The sequence below is a fragment of the Sinocyclocheilus grahami genome, unplaced genomic scaffold (genome assembly GCF_001515645.1).
Source record: "Sinocyclocheilus grahami isolate Dianchi unplaced genomic scaffold, SAMN03320097.WGS_v1.1 scaffold305.1, whole genome shotgun sequence".
NCBI classification, from domain to species: domain Eukaryota; kingdom Metazoa; phylum Chordata; class Actinopteri; order Cypriniformes; family Cyprinidae; genus Sinocyclocheilus; species Sinocyclocheilus grahami.
In genome coordinates, this window is record NW_015505484.1 from 821,813 (window position 1) to 846,388 (window position 24,576).

The 24,576-nt window shown below is 40.7% G+C and overlaps 1 protein-coding gene across 3 annotated transcripts in view; it reads left to right on the top strand.

The window, feature by feature from the left end:
• The window catches only part of bahcc1b (BAH domain and coiled-coil containing 1b), a 108,549-nt gene that overhangs the window by 79,074 nt on the left and 4,899 nt on the right, over positions 1 to 24,576 (top strand). For 2 of the 3 annotated variants that reach the window (XM_016293618.1, XM_016293619.1), the window contains 16 exons: positions 1,085 to 1,870; positions 7,015 to 7,172; positions 7,656 to 7,792; positions 8,149 to 8,256; positions 15,562 to 15,685; positions 16,578 to 16,812; positions 16,917 to 17,111; positions 18,680 to 18,844; positions 18,959 to 19,194; positions 19,285 to 19,362; positions 20,263 to 20,413; positions 20,534 to 20,651; positions 20,940 to 21,015; positions 23,692 to 23,800; positions 24,014 to 24,130; positions 24,259 to 24,408. In XM_016293618.1, coding sequence (XP_016149104.1) covers positions 1,085 to 1,870; positions 7,015 to 7,172; positions 7,656 to 7,792; positions 8,149 to 8,256; positions 15,562 to 15,685; positions 16,578 to 16,812; positions 16,917 to 17,111; positions 18,680 to 18,844; positions 18,959 to 19,194; positions 19,285 to 19,362; positions 20,263 to 20,413; positions 20,534 to 20,651; positions 20,940 to 21,015; positions 23,692 to 23,800; positions 24,014 to 24,130; positions 24,259 to 24,408 — 2,943 coding nt within the window. The remainder of the gene's footprint in view (positions 1 to 1,084; positions 1,871 to 7,014; positions 7,173 to 7,655; positions 7,793 to 8,148; positions 8,257 to 15,561; positions 15,686 to 16,577; positions 16,813 to 16,916; positions 17,112 to 18,679; positions 18,845 to 18,958; positions 19,195 to 19,284; positions 19,363 to 20,262; positions 20,414 to 20,533; positions 20,652 to 20,939; positions 21,016 to 23,691; positions 23,801 to 24,013; positions 24,131 to 24,258; positions 24,409 to 24,576) is intronic. The other variant, XM_016293620.1, reaches the window with a different exon arrangement.

Here is a 24,576-nt window from a genome sequence, read left to right on the forward strand (position 1 = left end):
GAAGAGACGGAAAAAAGAAGAGAAGAGATGGCCGAATAGAAAAAAAGACCCTGATCACAGGGACAGTGAACAGAAGAGAGAGATATTTTGCTGCAGATAAGATACACAGGGCCTTTGAAGGACTTGTTGGCCTTTGATTACCGAAGACAATCAGCCTGTTAATGTAAATGGAAGTGTAAGCGCTGACTTTTCACTTTGTGTTTGTGTCTTTGCACCATTGTATCTATTTGTGACACATTTGTATGTGAAATAAAGCATAGATGCCATAGGGAGCAGCTTGCCGTATGGTGTAGGTGCGAGAGAGACAGGCCGAAAACAGTAGGGAGGTCAGTGAAACAGCAGAGAGGGCCTCTCTTATCCTTCAGAGGTCCTTGAGTGCTGGCTGGCGGAGGGATATGCATTCATTTGGCGGATTGATACCATCAATAATACAGTGCTGAGGTGACAGGGCTGGCTGTGCAATCACACCCAGACACCATGCTGTCATCAATATACCTGGCTATGCTGCAGAGCTCATATAGACACAAACACAGACACTCTCACTCTTTCATGCAAGCAACGTTTCCCATGCAATCGTTTTCACTCGCACGGCGGACGAGAGGAATGCACACTCTCACTTAAAGACTAATTTATACACAAACATTCCTCCGTGCACTCTTTCTCTCTCTCTCGCTCACACTGCATCCATAACAACTTGAACATAATTCAATATTCATGGAAAATTCGCTCATGTCTGCGCCATAGCCTTTATGGCGCCAGCTCCATTATGTGTGTGAGTTATACTAGATAAACGCAGTGAATGGTACACATTGTCGCTAATGCTTCTGTATACAGCATATATATCACCCCTCTCTGCATTTCAGCGGCAGGGGGCCATGCCCCTTAACTGACAAGGTCATATTGTGATGTGTATTACAAATGAATGGTAATGGCTTGCTGGTTCGCTGTGTGCTGAAGTGTGTTTCAGGAGCAGTTAAATCTTTATGGTTGTAATAGAGTGACTTCAAACAAGGTTGAGGAGCCCAAACCAACATCAGTGTTTATGGAAACACTCAATCAGTTTTATTCTAATTTTTTCCTACAGATCTCCCTCCTGGCTACACTTACCCTGCCATCACAATGGGTTACAAAGGTGGCCCCTCCCCTCAAGAAGTCCAATTGGCTGAGCATGCAGACTTGGAGGCGGAGCAAGCGGAACCAGCTGAACCTGTGCCCCAGCCCCACCCCCTTTCTCCCAAAGGGGAGGAGCCTGTGTGCCACACTGGAGTGGGATCTCCTACTAGAACATCCCAGGAGGTGGAGGATGTAGAGGAGGAGGCAGGAGTTATAGTAACAGATGGACAGGTGGATGAAGGACAGGTGGATGCCACTCTCTCACAAACTTCTCTTTGCCCCGTTACTGACTCTACCATAGCAGACCCCCATCTGGACAGAGCGACTATGATCCCCAACAGCCAGGCAAGTGGAATAGAGAGTCCAGCACCAGCTGAAGACAACAAGGAGCAGGTTAAGGAGCTACGATACTCAGCTGTGACTTCCACCCAGGATTGTCAGTCTGTGGAACTTACCGAGCAGGATCCAGAGAGGACTGCTGAGGATGAGTGCACGCCACCCACTGACTCACCCCCGCCGCCTTTCCCCCCCTGCCCTGTGCCCTCTGCTCTGGGGAATCAGTACCCTGGGAGCTGCATTTGGAGCCTGGAGCTCCTTATCGCAGCAGCGCTGTGTGCCACTCGAGATGCCCGTATGGCGGCCCCTGCGCCTGTGTCTGGGAACGCAGTGGCCCCAAATTATGGTATAGAGTTACTGAGTGAACTGGCAGAGCTGGAGAGATCCCAACAGCAGAGGAACAACACTGAAGAGAACAGAGGTAAGGATGTACACATGTGCCCCCCAATATTCACATTACCAGCTCAAGGTTTTCAATGGCAAATTCTTACTCTGTTTTCATTCTGTGTGCAGAGTTTTCAATGGCTTTCAGAGGATTTCTGCTTTTGTAAAATAATTGGAATAAGACATATTTGGCTAGCAATATTAAGGTTAATCTTGCCCAAATGGCTTGTGTTGCCCCAGCACAGTTAGCCAGATATTTAAATTAACTTTTACTTAAAAAGACTTTTAAACAAATCAGTTTTATGAAAATCATTTATAAAGTGATAATGTCAGTGTTTATGCGTTTGATTGTTTTTCATCCAATAATTATCTGAAAAGGACACAAAGTGCTCGAGGTGCCAAAAGACAATCTGAGTTGCATAAGATGATTCCCCAAAAATTATTTTAGAAATGAACAAAAAGTGCTTAAATGGTCAGCTTAAATTGCTACAGTTACCTCCTCAGGCAAACGATTTCTGTTTGTGAGCATCTATTTACTGCTGTTATGCCAGATCTTATGCATGTGGAAGCTGTTTGTAATACCTAAAACATAGGGTGTCATTGAAATATTATGTTCTAGCTAATCAAAAGAAATTTACATCGCAATGGAACTAAATTAGCAACATATCTTTTCTTACATATTGTGATTTACATCCAATTGAAATGGATTATCAAAAAAGAATAAAAAAATTTAGGATGATGGGCACTTAGTTGTGTCCACATCGGATGGATTCAGATGAATGTGAGTTTGCAGTGGATTGTAAGAAAAGGTCCGAGAAGACTGTTGTTTCCCCAGAAGATTGAGCTTTTAAATTTTGATTAAAAATTCCACGTATGCAAAAATAAACATATGCACTGATGAATCATTCATGATAAGATCACTAACAAGCATTTAGAAAGTAGATCTGCTGAATTTTAATTTCAAGCTGACTTTAACCAATTAGTTCTATGCTAAGATAGTTGGGTTAACACTTTGCGTGCTAACTTTTGTTAAATTTGTGAAATGTTCTGAAATTTGTTGAAATATATTTCCACCTAAAAAGACTTTTTAAGTATGTGCTTACAAGTACTTTTAAAACCCTCCCAATCTTTTGTTGTGGCTCCCTTTGGCCTTAATTATTCACACCCCGATCTCATTTCCTTACATCCTTCCCAATGTACACCAACACCACATCAACTCCCAACGATTTCAGAAGTCCATCTTGTAACATTTCCAGCACCAACAGGTTTACAAAAGGTGGTTAAAAAGACAGAGAAACAGCTGTTCTGTTCTTTCTTATCACAATAGAAAACAAACCCAATCACACACATGATTTAATTCCTCATCAGTGATTTGCATGAGCGGTCTTGTAGCGCTGTGATACAGGCGGCAGGGGAAGACCACGATGGAGGCTTTCATTTAGTTTTTTTTTTCTCCGCACAAAAAGAGGTGCAAAAAAATAGGGTTTTTCAGCCCAGCCAAATCTCCAGGCTTTGTGTGAAGGAAAGATAACAAAGCCTCCCCCCATACCACCATCCCGACAATATGTGCAGAGACACACCGAAATACACACAAATGCTAACTCTCAGCTGACCGTCCAGCTTTCCACTTTCATAGAAACACACACTTGCTCACTCGACTGCGCACAAGCTTGCACTCTTGCCTTCTTTTCCTGCCTACAGATCAAATGCTCCCTGGCCTTTTGGGGTTCAGCACTTCCTGTGGGAGAGACTAAGACGGAGCGGTGAGGAGAGGGCCATGTTTTTAAAGGGCTTTAGCCTGTCTTAAAAGGCAGCTCTAATGATAGCTAGTTCCCCCCGGGTCCGCCGGATTGGACTGTGTCCACTCACTCATCCTGAGGGACGGGTCCCCTGCCCCTGCTCCTCAAACCTGTTTGATCCCTTTTATAAGCCTCATTTTAGATGGAAAAAAGCCTCGGCGCTTTCCCACAGCTTTCTGAGTCCCTCAGTGCGAAGTTGATGAAATAGTAAAAACAGCTGATCTTTTTCCTCTGAGGACGACAGCGTTTTTGTCGGCTAATTAGGCCCCATTGTTGTGAGTGCTTGTTGCTTTTCCAGGGACCGTTTAGGGTCTCCCTGCCAAAGGATGTTTTTATTTACGCCAGCATCCTTTAGCAGCTGAGAAATCCCCAACGCTCAAACCACGCAGGGGAAAAAAGATCTAACCGCATTTGGTGGTGTGTGTCGTTTTCGCTGTTTGTGTGTGTGTTTTCCACCCATATTAAAATAGGGATGTAATCTGCTGTGTAATTCTTGTCTAAGCAAGCTGCACTAAAGGGACTAACAAGAGAATATGATGAAGCTCTTTGCAGCGGGGAAGAAATCATCAATAAACACACCCGCCACTGAATTATTAAAGAACTGGAGGTGAGGCGGCTGCACGGGCTGTCAGGACCCGGTCTCTCGCCGGCTAAAGATTTCATATGCGATTGGGTTTACTCTTCAGTGATTTACAGATTTGATTTCAAGCATTCTTATCTCTGGCGGACGTCTCAGGCGTTCTGCTAACATTCCTTGCTATGTTATGGGCATTGTGAAGTGCGGACAAATAACGTGTGATAAAATTATATAGATTTTGAGAGGTTCTTTGAAGTATTGTTGGTAGTTGTTATTGATTGGTCAGTGATACCACAGCGTTCCCGCTCTTTTTTTCCACAAATCTCTAGGCTAAATGCTCTCAGAGAGCGTTATCTGTCTTCTCTCCTTCCCTCTCTCATTTTCATTTCTTTTTTGGGTATCAGATTTTCCATCCCACTTGAACGTCTTGCTTTCATGCTATCACTGTATCCATGTGCTGTTCCGTGGCTCCGGCCCCCACCGGCCTTGTTACGGCAGGCCGATGGGCATCGATTTCAAAAAGACCACCACAGGGCTAAAAGTGGCACGATGATTTCAGCTAGGTGGGAAACCAAAGACCCTCCAAGACCACCATAATCCAGTCTTCCTCATCTTGTCTTTCTTTCTTTTTTTCTTTCGGTTCACTTGTCTCTCTCACTTTCCGTTTCAGCTGAGAGATTTCCTTCATGTGGCTATAATTCTTTTAAAGCATGTACAACTTGTCTTTCAAATTTCTCCCTCCTCTTCCTCTGATTTTAGGTGAATCTCACAGAATTTGTCATGAACTTGTCCAGGTCACATTACAGCCCAAAAACAAGAAAAAAAGAAGAAATGTATTATTGTTTTCATTTATTTAAAAAAATATGTTATTTATTTAGTCTCAATTTCATTTATAAAATTAAGCTTGTTTTTAGGACCATTTTAAAAACATTTGTTACATTTTACCTTATTTTCATGACAATTAAAATCATTTTCCATCAGTTCTTATTATTGTAAAGCTGAAAGGCTACCCTGATGATTACAATTATTTATAATTACCATATATCACTGGTTATAATTAGAATCACCATTGAGAATAATGAGAAAAACATGAAGTGTGAAACATTGTGATACAGAGAATTTGTAGGAAAATGTGCTTAATTGTCATGAAAAAAAATCTTAATGGGCCTTTCTTTGTAAACATGCTAGACAGATTTCTTTGTTGCATCATCTTGTTGTGTTTTCAACATTTTGTGGCTTAAATGCACCACATGTTAAAATAATTTCAACTTTTAAAAAACGTGTTTTAAGACACCTTGACCTAATGATCTTAAAAATAGGCTTTATTTTTTTTTATGCTAAACGCATTTTTTTCTTTCTTTTTGTTTTTGATAAAATGTTCTCTGACAGTTTTTGTGAGATTTACAGTTTTCTCTCCCCGACTTCTGTCCTCTCGTTCGGTTTTGATCTCCTGCTGCTCTCTGCCCTCTGCGCGCAGGTCTGCTCGTGCACCATCCCCTCGGAGGAGAAAATTGGATTCTTTCCATGTTAGTAATGAGGGGATATTTGCGAATAAATAGATAGCTCAATAAACACTTTACTTCTTATTGCCTGCCTCCCCTCCCTCCCTCTTTCCCCCTTATTCAGTGTCTCTCCTCGCCGATCCCATACTGTGCCCCTGCCTTGCCGTGACGCAACAAAATAGTGAGCCGTGGACACCCGCTAACACAGACACAGCCGCTCACACATACACACTCATGCAGTCTTCTCAGTATCCCCAGGCCAGCTTTGGCTGTCATGAATATTCAAGCCTCATTGGCTGAGTGGCGACTGAGCATGTGGCCTGCCCTAATGACAGTGATAAATGTTGAGAATTCGCCCTTCTTCATCTCTCTCTCTCTCTCTCTCTCTCTCCCTCTCTCTCTTTCTCTCTGTAACATAGCTCCTGGCATCTAAGCCTCATGTACAGAGATAAGCTCTCTGGTTAATAGCTATCATCATTGCTCATTCAGCCTCTGAAAGCACAAAGTGCTGTCAGGAAACAGCGGCGTGCTTAGAGGCGGCTTTGTACCGTTTGAGGCTTTCCTCTTTCCCTCTCTCTCTTCGACTCTCTTTTTATTTTTGCTTCTTTACAGGTTTTTTCGTTTGCACTTTCTGGGACAGGCTGGATGTCTGTTTTGCTAGGTCACTTTTGAATATATAGGCGGAGACAGAGGCCTCTGTTTACACCTGATATTAACATCTGTCTCCAGTGATTTTCAATAAATACACATGAAAACAGGGTCTATCCCTTAAACCACATTTGAAAAGGGTAAAAAAAAACAAACAAACATGTGACCGTATCCTAATGCATCTCAGACAACAATGATCAATTGGTCAATTGATAGTTTATGCAAAAGTGCACATTCTGTCACTGTTTACTCATAACTGACTTTCTTCTGTGTAACTAAAACGGTGTGGTTACCAACATTTTTCAAAACATCTTTTGTGTTACACAGAAGAAAGAAAATCATACAGGTTTGGATTGACATGAAGGTGAGTAGATGACAGAATTTTCATTTTTGGGTGAAATATCCCTTGAATAATTGAGCTTTGGGTTTTGAACTTTGGCTTCAAATCTCATTAAATACATCTGAACCAGTTAATCAAGGTCTTCAGAATTATTCAAAGCTTCCAGGTTGGAGCTAGGCTCTGCAGGAAGTTGCCCTTCTAGAAACAGGATCGGACATCCCATCCTAGATGGATGTCTCCCTGTATAATCTTCTTTGTAAGATCAGATGATGTGATTTTTCCTTCAATTCCTTTATTTCTTCTCGTTCTGTGCAGAAGACGACATGTTGACCTTTGACCTCCAAAGTTTGGCGACCCTAGCTGCCGCCCGGGCCTTGGAACTGGTCCCACCCATACCAGTAGACTCAACTCCACCCCTTCGCAGAATCCTCAATCTGCGCAGGAAGTGCAAGTGGACGCCACGTCCCGAACCGGTACACGTAACTCGTGTTTATTTATTAACATTTATGTATTTTTAATTTTCTCATTTATTTACAGAGCACAACACGTGGCAACAATTTTCCCATACTTAAAATGCGACTTATAAACCAGCTGTTTTCAACAAAAGAAAAGCTTTAAAGGCTCCCTGCTTTTTTCTGCCAACATAAAAAAATTGCCATTTTTATCAGAAAAATCGTAATTGGATTATTTTCAAATATCGACTTGTTTCTTACACAAATGGTTTTGTTTCATAAGACTTGAAATATGACGCATGAGTTGCATGGACCAATTTTAAAGATCGATTTTTAAGGATCAATCACTGTATCCTTTCACTGTATGGAAAAGAGTATTGTGAATATTATTCAAAATATCTCCATTTGTGTTCTGCGGAAGAAAGACAATCATACAAAGCGGCACAATGTTGACTGTCATTTAGAAACTATAAACTCACTGGAGATTATTCGTTCCATGTGTAGGTGTGTCCTGTTAAGGGTACCATGGAAACGCTGGACCGGGAGGAGCTAGCAATGCGTGTGCGGCTGGCAGAACTGCAGCGGCGTTACAAGGAAAAACAGAGGGAGCTGGCCAAGCTTCAGAGAAAACATGACCACCAGTGAGCAAACCACAGACCACTTTCACGAATACACACCCTCCACATATAAATGCTTTCCGCACACCTTTCAAAACCCGTTTACACACATGCGCGGGGAGATCGAACTCTCTTCGATCCTCCAGCACACACACTCTCACAGTCTCTCTCCAGCTCTTTCTCTGTCCCCTTGCAACGCTCTGCTGAGACCACCAAGTGTGTGCTGAGCCCTCTTTGCATAAGCCTGAGCTGTGCTTAAGTCTTTCCTCTAGTCCACTCTCACAATTAGGATGGCTTAGTGTTTCGTTCCATTCAGCATTGTTAATGTGAATTAGAGTGATTGACAGGCTGTGTGTGTGCGCGTGTTTGTGTGTTTACAGGAAAGAAGAGACCTCACGCAGTCCGGCTCGTCGAGGCCCCGGAAGGCCAAGGAAGCGCAAGTCCACGTTGGCACCCCCTATCCCCACAGATGCCCCTAAAAACGTCAAGTGAGTGTTTCCTTTTGTACTAATTTCACTGTACTTACAGTTTCTACATGTTTTTGAAGGCCAAATTCCTGAAATTCAGTACAACTGACTTTCCTTGATAGAATAAAGGTTCATGATTTTGTTGTAATTAAATTTAATGATACCTCTAACTATGCTGTTGTATTTCTAAGAACTTACTCAGACTCACAATTTTACCATAGCAAATTGATAAAAAAATTATTGATTAAGTGACATATCTAGGGCCATATCTATAGGGTTGACAACCTTAGCAGCTGCATATAATATACAGTATATACAGAGCTGGGTAGTAACTGATTACATGTAATGAGGATTACATAATCAAGATTCCGAAAATTAAGTACTTGTAATTAGATTAAATTACATTTTAAAATACTCGTAATCAGACTACAGTTACTTTTTTATTGATTACTTGATTACATATATTTACACAATAGCAATAAATTATTCATAATTTGTTGAGTCTCCCTAATTATTTTTCATTTTTAAAATTTTCCTTTTTAAAATGCCGGCATGAAATGCAGGTAAACAAATATAAAAAAATTTTAGTAAGTGTTTTATTTTGATTGACGTTATTTTAAAATTATTTATTTGTAATTTTACATTTTTATGACTTAAGTAATTATTAGCTTTTCATTAAACTCACAAACCCCCTGCAGTTCCTTCACAAATCCCAGTTTGGGAAACCTTGACGTAATGTAATGCTTAATTCACTTTATGGTGTTAAGAACAACAGATGGAATATATTTTCTTTGCATTTTAATATCAGAAGTACAGTATTATCCTATTTAAATCAATGTGATAATCTAGTTATGTAAAAAGTAATAAAAAAGTACTCTGATTATATTACCTAAAATGTGTAGTGTAATGGATTACGTTACTAAATACAGGTGCATCTCAATAAATTAGAATGTCGTGGAACAGTTCATTTATTTCAGTAATTCAACTCAAATTGTGAAACTCGTGTATTAAATAAATTCAATGCACACAGACTGAAGTAGTTTAAGTCTTTGGTGATGATTTTGGCTCACATTTCACAAAAACCCACCAATTCACTATCTCAACAAATTAGAATATGGTGACATGCCTTTGTCGTGTAATTTGGAATCAGTAATGGACTACAATTTGGAAGTAATCTACCCAGCTCTCTCTCTCTCTCTCTCTATATATATAAATAATTGAATTTTTTAACTTTTTTGATAACCTGTTAAATATATCATGATACAGAAGAAAAAATCTGTCACTACTTTCATTGAGACTAGTTAACAAAAAATCTAGTTATAATTAGCCTCATGTAAGTGCTGTATAAGTATATAGGAGGTTCTCACAAGTATAGATGTATAAGTTGTGTGTGTACGTTTAAAATCATATAATCTTGCAGAGCAGTAAATAAAGTGTTATTGGTCTATTGCTCTTTTATGGTAATATTGAAAATGTTCTTCCACAGTTTATAGAGCGAGAGAGTTGGGATTAAATTAGCACTTTACTGCGACCAGTATTAAGCCTAGCTCAGGAAACAATTCCTTACCTGTCGCCAAATGCTTCACATGCGTTAATAACAGTCTAGATAGGAGATGTTTTTACAGATTATGTTTGTGAACTCATTTTGTACGTGCATGTGCAATCCAACGCTACCACGTATTATGAGTGTGTATGTAAATAAGTCTAGAAGGCTCCTATCAGTTCATACAAGGCAGACGAAGTACTTAATCAGTGCAAAGAGCCGTCATTAATCATATTTACAACTTCCATTGATTATCTACAAGTGTTGCGACTCCCTTCTAACCCATGACGCGTCTGCGATATTAATTTGATAAAGCACGGAGACCAATTGCCTGCACCAAGTCAGGGCTTTAAGTTATCACTCTGATGGATGAGCGTTTTCCCCTGAGATACACCTCTGTTTACGCCAGGCCTTAGACATTTTGATAAACTCAGTCAAATCAAGTTTACCCTATACCTGATTAACAAAACTCCCATTTTATTACTAGCCTTGTTGATTAGCAGCGTGCTAATGAAAAGCAGGAGCCAGAGCTTAATTACACATGCTATACCCAGCGCACATTTATCCCTGTCGTTAATAAAGCTCCCCTGCCAAATAAAACAAATGACAACTTCCCGCCACTAAAATTTATCCCAAGTCGTAAAAAGCCTTTTTTAGAGTCCCTTTAGGGAATGGCAGAGAGAAGCCGAGGTTTGACTTTCTCATCATGGTTTACGTCAGTTTGATAGCAGACAGCATGACTTGTTGAGCAATTGAACAGTAACATTTATTGTAGTGTTTGTCAGCATTATTGGATTTGAGGTTATGTGTTGGGTATGTGGGTTTTTTTTCAGTCTCTCATTCCCCTCATGCATTTGTGTACTAAAAAGTGTAACATCTTTCGGTGTCGGGCCAAATCTGTTTGAGGTCAAAGGTCATTAGACAAGGTTAAGGGTGTTGACGGGTCCTTGTGGCATTGCCACGAGGATCAAATCCCATCTGAGCATGAGGAACGGGCTTGTCATGTGATGTGTGCGTGCGCACGCTGGGCCTTTTGCCCCAGTGCATCCTAGGAGCATGGGTTGGAGACCTGCACAGTTTGCAGATTTTAGACTGGACCTCACCTAACTCTGTGTCTGAATATGCTTGGTTTTTCTGGCTGCACTGCAGAGTTATTAAACTTTTTGAATTGAGTGTTAGTGCAGACAAAATACACTTAGATTAAAGATACATTCACTGAAAAACAAGTCACATATCTTAAGCAGTGCTGCTTCTCAGGCAAATTTATCTTGTTCAAAGATTTTTCATATTTTAACTAAAATTAGACAAAAGTTTTTTTGCACAATTATAGAATATTTTAATGGTCAGTATGTAGGTTCTTCATCAAATGCAGTACTATTAATCCAAGAATCCTGAAATGTAATGTAAATGTTAAGCAGCACAACAGGCAGGAAATGTTTTTTATGCACCAAATCAACTTATTATAATGATTTCTGAAGGATCATGTGACAATGAAGACTGGAGTAATGAGGTAGGAACAAATTACATTTTACAATATATTAAAATATAAATCAGTTATTTTAAGTTGCAATAATATGTCACAATATTGCTGTATTGTACTGTATTTTTCATCAAATAAATGCAGCCTTGTTGAGCATAAGATACTTTAAAAAAAATCATAATTTGAAATGGTATTATACTTTAGCCACAAAATATATTAGGATACTGTGTAAATATTATTGCATTAGCTACCACAATATAAAACCAAGTGACATTTATTTTAAGGAGGTGAAAAATAGCAAAAGTACACATTTTACCCAAGTGTTTTGGGTTAGACCAAAATAAAACACATTTGGTCACTTTGTAGTTGTCAAACGGTTTCCTGCATATGAAAACTCAGCAGAGTGCTCATATGCTGGGATTTATGCACAGATATATTCATTAGCCGGAATGATTGAGGGTTTCGATGGTAAATAATAGCAACATACAGCATCTTTTTCAGTTCCTAGAATATGATTATTGGACTGTGAAGGAGACCATGGCAGGAACACGCACACACACATGACCGTTTTCTCCTGCTCTCTTTGGCTGTCTTCCTCTTCTCTTTTCTCTCTCTCTTCTTGATGATTGTGTCTTGCTAATCAATGCCTTTCCCTGAATAGCATTACTGTGTAATCCTGACCTCTCTGAGGGGAAGGGGTTTGTAATTAGAGGACTGTGAATTCTCCTACCAGCATACTCGCTCAAGTACACACACACACACACACACACACACACTCTCTCTCGACAGCAGGAATGTGACATGGAGTTGACACAAGGACTAGAGGAGCCTTTCGGGGTCAGGAGGTCAGAAGGTCGCCTTTGGGTGGCGACAGGCAGAGCGGAGAGGAGGGCGGGGGGCTGTCTTTAATAGACGCCCATGCCACAGTCCTCATCAAGCCGAAGCAACCGCACACCAAACCCTGCCTCGGACCTGGTGTCAGGTTACTAATCAGGTTTCCAAGGTTACCTGGTCTCCCGGGCCTTAGAGGTTTTACAGACTCTGTGGCATTTAAATGCAGTAGAAGTGAATCAGAGATGCACATGGTCAGGGAGAAAATACCTCCCTGCTACAGACCAAAGCTTTATTCTCTGTTTTGACAAAAACAGGGCCTTTATTAAGGCCCTTAACGACTTTATAAGGCCGTAATTGAGGATCTGTAGATAGATACACTTGTGCCACAAGGAGGAGAAAGGGAAGTGCACTCAACATTCACTTTACTCTGTTCAGAGCTGAACAGTTTACTCTTGGTATTGCTTTTGTTCTTTAAGATATTTCCTACAGTTCCACTCAGTTTTGTTGTGCTCGGTCTCCCAAAAAAACTATAATTAATCTCCAGGTGTGTTTTGAAGGGGCATTTGGAATAGGGATTGTGATTGATAATATGATGTGTTTGGATGAATTTATTGAATGCAGATGTGGAGAATGGGGCGTAGACGGGCATGTTCATGTTGCATGTGGTGGCGGGTCGATAGAGGTTAGTGTCCATTGATCCAGCTCCGGTCAGTCGAGTGACTCCCGCTGGATTGCTCTCTCTCTCTTTCTCTTCTTTCTTTCACTTCACTACATCAGTTGTTCTCATTTGTGTCCACTTTGATCTTGAGTCATTTCTCTTTCTCTATAGTATAGTTTGGGTGTTCTTCTGGCTTTTCTGGTTTTGTTTACGCTGACTAAGTTGCATTTGCCCAGAGTAATACTAATTTCCATAATCACTTTTATTTACACAAGCAAATTACATATTTATTTATAAATATAGATATTTAATTAATTTAATACCATTCAAACATGTTGAGCACTGACTCTTTTGATCAAGTGACAGTGAAGACTTTTATGTTTATTTATATTAACAATAAATGTTGCTCTTTTAAACATTCTATTCATCAAAGAATCCTGAAAAAAATTGCCACTGTTTCTAAAAAATGTTGATGTTTGATGAGAATAAGAAATGTTGCTTGAGCACCAAATCAGCATATTAGAAATATTTCCGAAGGATCATGTGACACTGAAGACTGGAGTAATTAAAAAATTAAACTGTTGGAAAATATTGCCATCACAGTAATAAAGTACATTTTGAAATATATTCAGATATTTTAAATTGTATTAATATTTCACAGAAATATTTTTTACTGTATTTTTGATTAAGGTAAATGCTTGGTGAGTGTAACACAAATTTATTTAAAGAAATGTATTTATTAAATATCTGTATTAAAATATATAATATGTTTATAATACTAATTACTTTAAATGTATTATATATATAATACTATTCATAATATTATTCACCTACAGCACAAATACATGAAAACAGACTCATCATGATGAGTCTGCTCAACCTTTGCAGATGTGTATTTGGTAACTTTGGTGAGCATTATGAACTATTATATTAGTTTAGAAAGTTGCAGTCTGCAAATCGAAATGACTTTTCACACACACAAACAATTTTGTAGACCAGAACTTTATGTTCTGCTGAGGTTTTTGGACCACGGTCTGTGTTTTTCCACCCATCTGTCCTGGTCATGTATCTGTGCCTCTCTGTCTCTGCGGGATCCTCCCTCCATCTCCAGATAAAGCAGGGGGCTCTTTGTATTGAGGAGAAGGGCTGGGGTCTATGTGTTGGGGACACTGATTCTTTCTGACAGCACCGGCCAGAGTAAAGGGCAGACCGCCAGTGTTCAGACAGCTGAAAGGAAGAGTGGAACATAACGCAGCCAATGCTGGGCATGTGCGGTGAATGCGTGTCTGTCTAAACGATTGCCTTCATGCATGTATATACGCATCATACATTTCTGTCAGGTCTTCTTCTAATAGGATGAGTAATCCTGAAATATCACATGTATTTATTTTATTTTGATATATTTATTCTTCGCATATGCATGCCAAACTAATCTTCATGCAGCTCTTTTATTTAGCTGCTAGTTGTATGGGAGATTCAATTATTTTTATATTAATTAGAAATGACAAATTGTCCATGTGCAACCCAGTGGGCAGTGCAGATTGGTTGTGCACCGATCAATTTGGCCAGTGCTTCACTATTAGTGGGTCACACAAATAAACGGTCCGCCCAGTTGGGACGCACCATGCAAAATTGATCCACTTTTATGTTGCAGAGTTATATGATGTATGAATGAGGAGATGTTGCCATGAGCAATATTTTAAAATGAGAATTTCTGACAAAAAGGAACATGACACCTTGTGACAAGTGTATGCTGAGAGCCTTTCATATAACCATTAACATACACATCATTATGGTAAAGATACACTTTAAGTTGAGCGCAAGTCAAGGAACACTACAATGCAGTTGCATAAATTGTAATAAACTTTAAAACAATAAGGCAGTAAGTGATTTATGCATACTGTTGTGCATGCTGGGAAACAGTCCAGCATCCAACATTGTAGAAATCATGGGGTCAAGTTGGTGTTGTGGCACCTCGTTTAGCAAGAAAAATTCAAAATGTCTTCATGGCTTGATTCGGAAGTCACTTTGCGAGTGACTGACTATAGCTGTCTCTAGGACACAGAAGGTAGGCTGGAATTCACCAACCACACGTCGACATGGTTTCCGACACTCACCTGCCAATCATCCCGGTGACTGACGGGGCAGCTGATGTCTGCGCCGCCATCCCCCGCCCCGAGCACCGACCAAGGCAGCCCGTGGCAGGGTTTGAAGTAGCTGTCTGCTTCTCGGGAATAAAAACACTGATGCTTACACACTGCAAAACGAGAGGCCGATCGCTGCAGAGCGAGTGTATGAGCCTTATTTCAGTGTAATAGGTCTGCTAGATGGTTGGCTACACACACACACACTCACTCACTCTCGTTGCCCTCCTGAAGGCCTGTGCATTGTGCTGCTTTGTGCAGGAACAGATGCATTGATATGGTAATAAGACAGAGAAGGTTTTTTTTTATTAATGTAATGCTGGAATTCACAGCCCCGAAACCATTGGCACAGAATGGAAAAGGAGTAAGCAGAGACGGAGAGACTGAGACGAGGGAGAGCGAGGAAAAAAGAACAAACAAAATTATGAGTGGGAGGTTGCTTTACCAGCACTTCTCTCAGATATTTCTCAGTTTGGCGTCAGATCCCAATTTTTCCAAGCGTGCAGCGGGGAACCAGGCCCCTGCCTCTCCATTCATCAAAGCCTGAAAAGAAGGTTATTAGAGAGCCACAGAGAGGGAAGGCAAGCCCTCCGCTCGCCTCTGATCTCTCCTTTTCATCCTTCGTTCTTCTCTCCCCTCATGAATACCTCTCTGTTGTGATGGACAGGTTGGCTGGAGCAGGGGCGGGGCCGGGCCTGCTTACGGCGGAGGACTTGACTGGAGGCGGAGACAGGAAGAGGAAGAAGAGGAGGATGACCAGTAGCCCTTACCACCATCTCAGTAGCACACAGGTTTGTAGCTAATCGATTCTAAACGGCTGAAAAAATGTGTTATGTTTTTGGAAATGTCATCTTAAATATGCTGTTATAAGCTGTTTTCTGTCTGTTGGTTAGTTGGTTTTCTGTCACGTGGTTAAATACATGTAAAAACAGAAAGGCTTATCACATTTTAGCATTCAGCTAAATGCAAGAAGAGACCATTCACAACTGAGTGTGCAAATATCACATTTACTGTATGTCAATGTTGTCAGGTAGATCTTGAATGTATATTAAATAGTAAAGTGAATTCTTGCTATTTTATAAATGTCATCTTAAACTTTGCTATTATCATGACTCTCTTCTCTCACATTGTTAAAAACGTGTAAAGACCCACCACAACGAGGCATTCAAATAAATGCAAGAAAGAGACAAATCACAATTAAGTATGCCAATATCACCATTATTTTATCGTTGTTGGTTAGTTTTTGGATGCCAAACTTTCTTAGTGCAAGTCAGATTTTCAAATATGAATTTTACAAGTCAGTTCTTGCTGTTTTTTTAAATGCCACCTTAAACTTTGCTGTTGTCATGATGCTTAACACTGTTTTCCGTCTATTGATTAGTTGTTTTCTGGCTTGCATGGTTAAATACAGATAAAACATTAAAAACCCATTCAAATAAACAGAAGAAACGAGACCAATCACAATTCAGTTTGCCAAAATCACAGTTATGTCACCGTTGTTGGATATATTTTGAATGCTGATTTTCGACTATAAATTTTAGTGAAGGAGACAAACATTCGTTTATGACAAGATTCATTAAAATATTCAGAGAAGGATTGGTTGAGAAACATTGACAGTGCTGCCTTGTAATTATGCAAGTAAATTTTGCCTTTAGTTTAATTATTTTTCTCTCTTTGTTTCAGATAAAGACTCACTGTAGGCCAAGAGGCAGGCCAAGACTGCTCAGCACTAAGTTTAAACAGAAAGCTTGCTCACAGCTGAAGCAGAAAGCCAAAGCCAAGCGTGGATCGAGACTGGTGAACTTGTTGTGTCACCGAGAAAAAAATACACCAAGCGCCATTACAGAACATCTGTACCGAGAGCACAGTGGAAAAGAACACACATATTGTAATAAAACTGGAGAGCACAGTGACACAGGTAAACATAATACAGGCTAGATGTAAATGACAGGAATTTTAATTGCACTGATATTTAGATCACTTTAGATTATTTTAGATTATTTTACAATTAATCTGTCCCAGCAGGCAGTGGGGCAGCAGTCCACCAGGGATCAGATGGGAAGGGGACTATGATGAGAAGAGGTGCGAGGTCAAAGGCCATCCTGAGCTCCTCACTCCTGCCAACCCGAACTCAGCTGCTGCTATGCAATACAGCTGTGACCAATAGCAAGGTAGAAGCTACCGAGAAGGGCATCTCTCCCTCTGACAGCGACACAGGTGAGTTATGGACCGAGAGAGATGCATCCCACCATGACGATCAGCGGATCCTCTTATTTCCCTGCTCGACTGTCATGCCATTAAAAAAAATTAACGACACCTCCTCAGGCATGCATTGGGCAAAACCCAAGCCATAATGCTAGCCTGCGTCATGCTGTGTTTAGAATGCCACACCTACAGAGAAAAAAGAGATGCACTCCCTCCACCGCCCCAGTTCCGCTACGTTTTAGTCCACACTAAGTGAACAAAGTGGATATGAAAATCATGGTGGTAATGAACGCTAATGTGAGCTACGTCTGCGGTCGAGCTAGGCGGTGTTGTCGCCGCTCTGTTAATTGCCCTGAAAGTTATCCTTTTCACATTTCACGAGCTTGCGAGAGTGTTGACGAGCGCCTTGTAAGTGACAAGTGTGTCAGCGCTGTGTTGACACCCGACACTGCTGCCACCGTGCCATCTCCGCTCTATGCGAGACACATAGCCCACAGACGGCATCTGCCAATACGTATCTGTGACACCCAAGCATGCGAACATGACTTTGTTTGCGTACATTACAGTTCAAAACATTTGGAATCACAAAGGTATTTGTACGTTTTTTGAAAGAAATTCAAATTTAAGTGCTCAAAAATACAGTACAAAATGATTCAAAAACAGTGCCACAGAAAGCATGAGATGTAACTTTATCTGAATATCTTAATAAACTGACAGCTAGAATCCATAAGGTGTCAATAGCTGTTTCTATTCATGTTACAAGCCTATATCAAGAGAGCAAAATCATCACCTCTGGGGAAACTGGTGAAGTTGTGGGCATTGGGGAAACAGTGTTATTTTAAGATTATTTATATAATATCGTAGTATGTATTAACAGTTTTTATATTTTTGTCTTTTTATTAGCTTTATTCTTATTTCAATTTTAGTTTTAAGCAATTTTAGCACTTTCAATCATTTCAATACTTACTTTAGTTGGCAAGTTTTTTTTGAAATTTCTGTTTTATTTCAGCTTCATCTCAATTACCGAAAAAGATTTTTAAAAGTTTTAATTTTAGTTAACAGTGCAGAAAGTAAGTGTATTAGTTTCAGAAAATGTTCATTGTATTTTCATCTTAGTGTTTTCATTCAGCAATTTATGTGTATTGTTCCAAAATTCATTAGAATGTTTAAAGAACAGAATTCATTTGAAATAGAAATGTAATCAGTTGCCATTTTTGCAGATACTTGGTGAATTGAAATATCAATTTCTTTCAAGAACATAGTTTTATAGTGACTCCAAACCTGTGAATCATCATTTACTGTATCTGTGGCTGTAAACAGGAATCAGACACTTGTGGGAAGCGAAGGTCTGGTGGTCAAACCTGTCAGTGACTAGACTTCTCTGACCACCACAGTTCCTGTGAACATTGACAGTCACATCCACATTTGGCACCCATTTCATGAACTTTGCTAAATATCGAATAAATCATACAGTGCGAGAAAGCGTCAGGCTGCGTTCACCATGACCGATTCAGATGCCCGCTGTGAACTGTAGTCCAGTCAAGATGTCAATGCATTCAATCGATCTATCATTTTCACAGAGGAGGAAGATGACGGCATCTATGACAGCGAGGAAGGGGCAGAGGGCATCAAGAATCTATCATCTAAAGAGCAACTGTCTGGAGTCGGCCGTCCTTCAAAGTGCTCTATCGTGAAGCTTGAGGCCAATCAGAAAGCCAAGAATAAAACAGAAAGACTAGGATTTGGTAAATGTTACATCCTTATTTAATTAGATAGCAGGGATTGACAGATATCACCTTAGTTCGCAAACACTCATTTTTCACTGTCACACTTAACGTTTTTTTTTGTGTTCCCTTCAGGGTCTATGAATGGGTTCATCGCTAAAGAAGAGGTGAAGAGAAGGAAGGCCCCCTGTAGGCCGACCCTGGTCAGTGCTGACCATAACCACTCAGAACTGGAGGAGGAGAGGAGATTGACTGGCCCCAAGTGGAGAGAGGGGTCAAGGGAGAACACCTTTGACCACACTAGGGTTCTGAAGACCTCACCTACTCCACGAGAAAAGACCACCAGGAAGAGAGCTGTGCTTCTTGGAAAGGTATATCTATGTTTTGTAGCAATACTACAGCTACAAACAAGGCTCTATGGAGGTCTAACTGTGCTAACGTGTTCCCTATGGTTGTTTCAGAGGAAAAGCTGTTGGTTAGAAGCACTGTCGTCTCAGTATGATGACATCACTTGGAGCAGACGAATCAGAAACAAGCAGGTATGGAATGGTTCCCATGCTTGCTTTCAATGAAAATTGGATGACCAGCTTGGTCCCTTTGTTTGAAGTCTTGCTGGTTAGGCTAAGCGAGTTAAAACACATAGTTGGCATCCAAAACACAAGGTTTACTGGTGAACAGCAATGCAAGGTACTTTTGAGCTTATTCATTAGAGTTCTGATGGAAGTTGGTGAGATCTAGCGAGGTTGCAGCGCCACATAGCGAATTACCCCCTAGTGGCCTAGATCTATCTGCCTTGCCCTCTTGGCGCCCATAAAAAGTCATCCCTCCGAGAAGGATTATGCAATCTTGGTTTGTCCTGTCAGGGGCTCTCGTAAATCTGCTCACAATAAAGATAAGATGGGATCCGCCTGCTAATTCACAGGCTGAATCATGCATTGTCTAAATAAAACAGTCAATAGTTTTGAAAGGATTTACACCATATGCGTCAAGGCTGTCACCGTCGGCCCTTTGTGAGGTCATCAGCAAGGCATGCGAGAGGACTTTGTCTGCCTAATCAGCAGGCGGGGAAAATTCCCGCTCCGCTCAAAGAGCACGATAGAGAACAAAGACACGCATCATTCTTCACCTGGGCCTCACCCTAGAGACACACTTGTAAAATGAAAACCGAACAGCATCACCCCAAGTGACGAAACCTCCATCACATTAATATATGACAGCTTTTTTGAGCAATGTTAAGTACCAAGGGCTGTGCACAAAAATGGACCTGTTAAGGTGAGAGAGGTTATGATATATTTGGATGGGAGTTTGAATGAATGTTGGAGCCCTGAATCACTCTCTCCGGGGCCATTACGAGTGTGTGAGTGTGTGTGTGTGTGTGTGTGTGGGTGTGTGTGTGTGTGCGTGAGAGAGGGGCTCACATGCCGTTTCGTGACTGTTAGCAGGCTAAGGGGCGAGCAGTTAGTCGTTTGCTGGAGAGCTTTGCTGCCGATGAGGGATTCCGGATGGATGACGACAGCAGCTTCTCAGAGGGAGAGGAAGAAGAAGAAGAAGAGGAGGAGGAACTAGAGCCAATGGGCAGTGCTCTACCGGGTAAGATGGACATGCATAATGCTGTTACATTTACATGCAACTGAATACATGTTGAGACAGGATATGCATGTGGTAAAAGGAGAATGCCCTCTTACTTTAATCTGTCTTTGTCACAATCAGCCCTGCCCAACTGCATTCTCACCAAAGAAATCCTGAGGGACGGGCTGAAAGTGTTAATCTCAAAAGAGGACGAGTTACTGTATGCTGCCTACGTACATACACTGGACCTGCCTGATATGTAAGACAACCACCCTGTATTTACAATTAGATGGATGGATGGATGGATGAATAAATAGATATATAAATGGATGGAGGGATGGATAGATAGATGGAACGATGGATGGATGGGTGGAAGGATGGACTGATGGACGGATGGAGGGACCGGTGGATGAATTAATAGATATATAAATGGATGGATGGTTGATGGATGAAGGGATAGATAGATGAATGGATGGATGGATGGATGGTTGATTACATTCAGAATTTCCAATAATGAAAAAATCTTTCTTTATTTCTGTCTCTTCAGCTATAGTGTTGTTGTTGAAGGAGAGCGCAGAAACAGGCAGAGGATCTACTCTCTGGAGCAGCTGCTTCAGGAAGCGGTGAGACCCTTTAAAAAGCTTCTTCAGGGGACTCGTTCCCCTGAAGACCTCCTCCATCTTCCCAAATAGGCCTTGGGTCGAACCAGCCCTTCAGGCCACCCTCACAGGCTCTCACAGACCCCTTGTTCTCCCTCAAGAGCCCCATCAGCTCAAGGCTGGATCCAGCCCAGCTCTGTGACTCTCTGCTAAAGCAGTTAAGAACATAGCATCTGGGGTTGTATGAGTGTGTGTGTGTACTGATAGGCAGTTACTAGCCATGAAGCATGTAAACTGCTATGATCAGTGTGTGAAGGACTCTGGTTCAACTTTAGGCATTCTTTCACATGTGCGTCTTTTATTACTTATTTTTTTATCTCATTGAGCATCAAATTCATCTGTAAAGGAACATTTCAGCATCTGGTTGTGATAGAGAAAGAAGACAACCCACGGAACTCGCTAATATAGCCTTTTTTTAGGCAGTACCCTTCGTTAGCTGCTTCTAATGCAGTCCAGCAGTCCATTAGATTCCTGCATATACAGTTTCACGTTGTGACTGTATATAACTGTCCCTTATTAGTTCTGTGTAGCCCCCCAGGAGGACGTACAGAGGAGCATGTTTTATCCCTTTTTTATTTATTTATCTTCTTATTTAGGAACATCTTTGGGGCTGAACTGCGGGTTACACTTACACGCATAGTTTATCTAAGCCGACGGGGAAAAAGGGAGCTGATTACACACCGTAAACCAACAGCTCTTTGTCGGCATGCATTCATTTGAATACATTACATGCGTTACTTCTCTCATTCATCTGTCTCAGTATCATAGGCTGAAAAAGTGTCTCCCTGCCAAGGGACCGCCTATCGCAAGCTTTACCCACCCGTCCCCAGTTTCCCTCAAAGACGTATTAATGAGCATGCTCTGTGCAACTCTCAAATTCAGTACAGTACACAAAACATCTGAAGATATCTCTTCTTGATACAATCCACAAGCTGCAACACAAAAAGCTCTTGATTGTTCACAAAATGCAAAACAAAGAGAGGAGGTTGTCATTTGTGTCAGTGTTGGATGCGATTGTGCATAGTTGTGGGAGAGATAAAGCTGGGAGAACAGATAAAACAAGAGAGCTAACGCTATATTCTCATTGAAGGCTAGCAGAGTAAAAGCTTTGACATTGAACGCTATACTCTACTCCAACAAATTAGACTCGCCCATAAGCCTGCAGCATTGTTCCTATGTGTATGTTTGTGTATCAGCATTACTGGATCTAGTGTGGAATTACAAAACGAGCACAGCTCAGGTTTACATAAACTTAAAGTCAACATGAAACCAAAATTCACCTTATTTATTTCTGTAATTCAAATTAATTTTGTCTGGTCAATTTTGGTGTGTAAATCCCACTTTTCATAGTCCATCCCAATCCATTAGCAATGGCTAAAATCTTTTTTTTAGACGACTATTAACTTTGAAGGGGCAGTCCACCCAAAAATTAAAATGAAACTGATCTTCAACTCACAACTCATATTGTTTTAATCCTGTATGCATATCTTTCTTCTGCAAAACACAGAAGATATTTTGAAGAATGTTGTTAATCAAACATTTTAGGTTTCCATTGACTTTCATTGTATTTTTTGTCCATACACTGGAAGTCAATGGTAATTGAAACTGTTTGGTTATAAGTATTCATCAAAATATAATCTTTTATCTTCTGCAGAAGAAAGATTAGAATGACTTGAGAGTGAGTAAATGATGATGGAATTTTCATTTTGGTATGAGCATACACATTTTCATACACAAATAGTTGTAATGTCTCACATCGGATTGCAAACCCATGTTCCCCTTCTGTATTACTCACCATTTTTTATGGATCCTGTAATTTCTGCACATGTGAATTACATATATAATGACTGTATTCAAACAGGTTGCCTAAGCATTCCCCCATCTGGCATTGGTCTGATAAACACATAGTCCTGCCCCAAATGCATGCCATTGGTTGAAGCAATGTTTAAGCGAGATGGCACACTCAACCAAATAGCAGTGTTTTGATAGAGACTACAATTGTTTATACTTTTCAGGGGAATCAGCCTACTAAAAGTATAATGGAAACACTGCTAGCCACAAGCATTAGCCCCCCAGTGAAGTGATACCTCCTTTTTCCTGCGCTGCTTTCAAGACATCTTATCAGTCGTTTGCTTCCACAGCCACTACCTGCATATCCCGGCCAAAAGGTTCCTAGCTCGCCATTTGCTCTGTCTATCAGAAAGGCCGTATCTACAGCAGACCCGTTTGAACTGGGCCTGAAAGAGCCCTCAGTGCATGTGATCTGTGTAGTGGGAGGGGAGCTGGCAGCCTCACAATAAAGTCATCGATTTAGGCCTTTTTCACCTCTCTGCTCTTTTATTCCATTATTTCAAAGCAGACACCCCATTCAGTGCTGCTCATTTGCTCTCTTTTTATTCTAGTTCAGTATTAGAAAGTGTAGATGTGAACAAAATCAAACAACAGCGTCTCTTGAGAAAGGTTTGCCCATGGTTGTAATTGCCTTAAGGGGAGGGCCTCAAAGATATCTATGCTTTTGCAAAGTGGACGTGTCTCATGTTCTTCATGTGTGCCTTTTAACTAAATCAACTTGTTATGCTTGATAAGCTGCATGTCTGCGAGATATGTAGGTACATTTTTAAAGTCATCTATGTGTTTCAGGTTTTAGATGTGCAGCCTGAGATGGTGGAAATTCTGACGGCTGGAACAAGAGTGTGCGCTTATTGGAGTGAACGTTCCCGCTGTCTGTATCCTGGATATGTCCGTAAAGGTGAGATCATTCTCACATGTGCAAACACACACACTTCATCTACACTCAAATGCAATACACTTTTTTCATTATTTCTTGATATATAAGGATTAGAAAGTCAACATCTTATTTTGAATCCATATCTAAAATAGTCCCAAGTATATAATAATATTTTTAGCATTACTAATCATTTATGTTTTTGAGTTCAGAGCTGTATGTTTGCGTCTTCCACAGGAAGTCCAGGTGAGGAACAGAAGGAGGGCTGCATCATGGTGGAGTTTGACGATGGAGACCGGGGATGGATTTCTCTTTCGAACATTCGCCTGCTTCCGCCAGGCTACCAAATCCAATGTACGTTTCTGCAGATAAACACATTTCATCTCCAGTATAAACAAAGAGTCTCGTGTTTAGCAATGCTAGACATTGTGCCAAGTTTCCATGCTTGTCATTAAGCCTGTGGCATTGTTGATGGTCTGCAGGTGCAGAGCCATCACCAGCCCACCTGGTCTCACCTAGCTGCCGCAGAAGGAAGATCTCCACTCAAGAGAAGATGACTCAACAGGCTGATGTGTCCTCAGAGCGTTCCGTTAACGCAGAGCCCAGGAAGAATGTTGTGAAAGCCAAGCCAGGTGCGTGATGACAGCTGTAACATCGACATTCTTACGGTTTCCTGAATTCCACATTGATTGGATGGAAACTATTTTGGGTTACACGTTTTAAACGGATGCTTTTTGCATTCTAAGATTAAAATCTCTCATAATTCACATATATCCCTAAGGTGTTACGTTTAACCTACA